The sequence below is a fragment of the Ictalurus furcatus genome, chromosome 17, assembly GCF_023375685.1.
Source record: "Ictalurus furcatus strain D&B chromosome 17, Billie_1.0, whole genome shotgun sequence".
Taxonomy (NCBI): domain Eukaryota; kingdom Metazoa; phylum Chordata; class Actinopteri; order Siluriformes; family Ictaluridae; genus Ictalurus; species Ictalurus furcatus.
The window spans coordinates 1,022,575-1,026,938 of NC_071271.1; the positions used below are offsets into that span (position 1 = coordinate 1,022,575).

General features: G+C 43.3%; 1 protein-coding gene across 1 annotated transcript in view; it reads left to right on the top strand.

Annotated features, from left to right (window-relative positions):
- chrd (chordin) overlaps positions 1-3,987 on the top strand; it is a 12,051-nt gene extending 8,064 nt beyond the window's left edge. The window contains 10 exon segments of the mRNA XM_053646523.1: positions 248-371; positions 487-626; positions 628-681; positions 683-775; positions 777-786; positions 1,175-1,231; positions 1,461-1,564; positions 1,718-1,975; positions 2,747-2,840; positions 2,952-3,987. Of these exon segments, the coding sequence (XP_053502498.1) occupies positions 248-371; positions 487-626; positions 628-681; positions 683-775; positions 777-786; positions 1,175-1,231; positions 1,461-1,564; positions 1,718-1,975; positions 2,747-2,840; positions 2,952-3,016 (999 nt within the window). The 3' untranslated portion in view covers positions 3,017-3,987.
- The last annotated feature ends 377 nt before the right edge of the window (positions 3,988-4,364 follow it).

Genomic DNA, 4,364 nt, shown 5'->3' on the forward strand with positions numbered 1-4,364 from the left:
CCTTCCTTCCCATTATCACAGTCAAACACCACATTAACATTAGAAGTATTTCAGATTTGAGGATCGTGGTGTACGTTCACATCAATATAATCATCACAGCTCATTATTACACAGTGTCATTAACTCTCTCTCTCTCTCTATCTCTCTCTCTCTCTCTCTCTCTCTCTCTCTCTCTCTCTATCTCTCTCTCTCTCTCACTCTCTCTATCTGTCTCTCTCTCTCTCTCTTTCTTGTGCTCTCTCTCCAGGCTCAGGGGGTTTTGAAGGATCTGAGCATTGAGTTGTTACAGCATTTGGACAAAGGCACGGCATTCATCCAAGTCAGCACCAAGATGAATCCTCAGGGAGAGATACGGGGGCGGGTGAGTGTGCACATAAATACACACACACACACACACACACACACACACACACACACACAGTGAAACCGGATCTGAAATGTGTTTGATCCCTCTCGTTTCCCGCAGACTCCCACGTCCCGAACACGCTCGTGAGCACGGGCTCCCGGGCCGAGGCCCGTGGTCGACGAGGCGCCAGTTTGACGACGTGGTGTTCGTGCGTGATCCCGAAGGCTTCAAGAAAGATCCGCTGGCGGTGTTTCCTTCGAAGGGCGAACGTCACGCTCACTGGCTCACGGCTGGAGCGGCCGCACTACAACTCCTGCTTCACCTGCACGTGCCAGAAAAAAGACGGTTATCTGTGACCCGGTCATGAGTGGTCCTGCGCTGAACGTGTCCTACACGCACCCTATCCAGCCTGAGGACGAGTGTGCTCCGCGAGTGCGACGGTAAACATGAGATCTCAAAGGTTACATTACTGACATGCTTTAACGTCCTGAAGCCGAAGATTTGAACGGGTGCGTACCCCAACCGAAATGTTAGCACTCGAATTCTATTCAATGAAAAACACGGATAAGGTTTGGGTTCGGTGTGTGTTCGTATATGGTATAGAATATATCTGCCTTTTTTTTTCAACAACAGAGGGTTTCCCTTTCAGAAGTACTTTAGGGAATCTAAGAACCCTTTAGGAAGCTACGGAACCCTTACCCTTTGGAAAGCTCCTTGGACAGCTCTTAACTGCGACTTTTACTGCCGTTCATTGTACACTTTTTGATTAGGGATGCTTTAAAACGTTTTAAACACGTGTGTAAACATTTTTTTTTCTTCTTCCTCAAGAGAGGAAAGTGCCGAGGGAGCTCACATCTGCAGAGAAAGTTGAGGAGCATCCAGAAGGTGAGCTTCATAAAATACAGAGATTAAAATCAAATGAAAACCAATATTTATCATCTAAAATGTATCCACAGAGACGTATCTAAGAGATTTTTTAATTATAAACATAATTAAACGTCTCAATCCATTATTTTTCCCGTGAGAGTAATAGCTTCTGGAATAACAGAACGTTTGTGCAGAGCAAGAGAAACCGGGTTACGGCTAACGTCTCGCTGGTTTTGGTTATATTCAGGGTGTTATTTTGAAGGCGATCAGAAGATGCACGCACCTGGAACTGTGTGGCACCCGTTCGTGCCGCCTTTCGGCTACATCAAGTGTGCTGTGTGCACCTGCAAGGTGAGATTATATCACAAACGTAGCCTAAAATTGTTTGGATACCCTGGTTACAGCATGGAAGTGACCTGTCACTCGCTCCTTTTGTTTTTTTAGTTTCTAGTCAAATGTTTGAAAATAAGCCTCGGTTCATTCTAACCTTCACCTACACTCTAGGGCTCGACAGGAGAAGTGCACTGCGAGAAAGTCACCTGTCCGCCGCTCACCTGCAGCCGACCGATCAGACGCAACCCCTCGGACTGCTGTAAGGAGTGCCCGGCTGAGGACACACCCCTCCTGGAGGAAGGTGAGATGATGCAGGGGGACGGGCCACGACACTGCAAGTTCGGCAAAAACTACTATCAGAACAGCGAGAACTGGCATCCTCGCGTGCCATTGGTTGGGGAGATGAAGTGCATCACATGCTGGTGTGACGTAAGTAACTGAAGAACTTCCGCCAATCCGAGAGCTCGGTCGGGTCGATCGGAGACCGTATTGCGGAGCTCATGCTCGCGTTTAGTGGATAAAACAAACATTTTTTTCAACTAGCTACTCGCAGACGTTTCTATATGATCCATAGGCTAAACGAAAACGTAAAGCAGCATGTTCCTTTCCGTTAAACTAACACGTTGGTGCATTTTTTAGCGAGCTGTTTTCATACTTTCAGAAACTTTGATGAAACAACGTTACTTTCGCGAGGCACGGCAACACGCCACAGAAAAATGTTCATTTCGAAAAGAAAGAAATATATTAGAGATGAGTTTTGGCCAGCTCATTTCCAAACAAAGTTTGGCTTTCGCAACGAATCGGCTGTAAATTGGCTTTATCCAATCAGACGTCGCTCGAGTCATGTAAATGATGTAAGAGACCAAGTTGTTTATAGTTAATTTATAGTCACTTACAGAAAGAATTGTAAATGGATTTTTTGTGTGTGTGTGTGTGTTATATGTTAGACAAATAAAATCCCTAATTATTTAACGTGTTGTAGCCTGGAAATAATCCTACATTAATCTTGTTTGGAATGATGGTTTTAACATATAATAGTGATTATAGCGAACAGACTATTTACATGGCAATAAACATATTTTGAGGATTAATTTATGTTTATTTCCTTTGAAATCTGGGACTTGTTTTGCTGTGAAAAAGATGTTTAGTATTTGCTTTTCTAACCTGGTATTTTTCCCCCTTCCTTCTCTCTGCATTTAGCACGGCATCACAAAGTGTCAGAGGAAACAGTGTCCACTATTGAGCTGCAGCAATATTACACGAAGAGAGGGCAAGTGCTGCCCTGAGTGTGCAGGTAACACACACACACACACACACACACACACACACACACACGAATGATTTTGTGCTTGAAAACTTGACAATCGCCAAGTTCTCATCTGTTATTCTCGTTATTGTCTTACAGATGATTTCACCAAAGAAGAAGAAATGATGAAGATGGAGGAGAAAAAGAAGAGCTGGAGGCACTGATCTGCATGTCCGGTCCCATTTATTTTTTTGTCCTCAGCCCCGTCTATCCATCCTCCCGTCCGTCAGTCTGTCTCCCTCTCTCGAGTGGGCCGCTGGCGAACTGTTCGAGAAGTGACAGAAACACGAGCGGAGAAAGAGAGAAAGGGAAAACATGCGAATAAACAAGCAAGTGAGGCAGAACAAGAGCCTCTGAGGGAAAAATGTTGAAGGAGAAGGAACAAAAGGAACGAAGAGAAAAGGACCAGGCTGCTGTGCTGGATAAAATTCCTTCGTGACTGACTTTTTAAAAAATTTTATGCTTTTTTTTTTTTTTTTTTTTTGCTTTACTTTTGGAATTTTTTTCTTTTTTGGACTTGGAGCAAACTTCAAACAGAGACACACATGCTATACATTTTCTTGACGATGGGTGGTATGATGTGTGTGTGTGTGTGTGTGTGTGTGCGTGAGAGAGAGAGAGAGTGCGCAAGAGCGCTTGTGTGTTAAATTGGCGAGGTGCAGACAGCCATAAACTCATTGGGTGGCAATGAGTGAATGTAAAACACACACATGTGCCCACACACACACACACACACACACACACGCACACATTCCAATATGCGTCCACAAATTCAACATCATGTTGTATTTCTACCGTGTTCATCATCTTTACACTATCTGAATATGCAAATTTCAGTCTCATCTCAGCCAATCTCAGCTGTCTCATATTATTCTATTACAAAGTGCCTGATTGGAGATTTTGCTCCTCGATTGGAAAGAATTGACTAATTAAAGGGCTGAGCTCCGAGTTTGTTCATATTGGCTTCGCCCATTTGTGTTGCACCTGATGTTGTTGCCTGTCTGTTTTGTTTTTCAACTCTTTTGTGTAATATTTTATGATTATTTGCTGTCTGATTATTATGATGAATATTGTATTTCATATTTATTGAGTGCGCTGGGGAAAAAAAATTCAATAAAAGTGTTCTTTATAAGAAGCTATTTCTTCACTGTGATCAATCAGGTGACGGGAGACTGGTGTCTGTGCAGGAGTCTGTGTAAAGTTTCTGTTATTTTTAAAAGTGTTTCTAGACCTGTAATAAACATTTGTTTTGAAAGATATATTAGAACAGTCTTCATTTTCGATACCACCATGTTATTGATCTCGCTATATTCTTGTTGATTTCAGGGTTGTGTTTATATTATTCTGAACCCGAAATTAGCTCCACACCCGGGCAGAATGCCGCTGCTCAGCTCTGAGCCATTTCCTTTTAAAGATACAAGAAGGAAGAAGAAGTGTTTATCATCAGTGGTTTATTCCTGTCACATGCTCAGTGTTCTGAGGATAGGCTCTGGATCCACGGCACCCCTGACC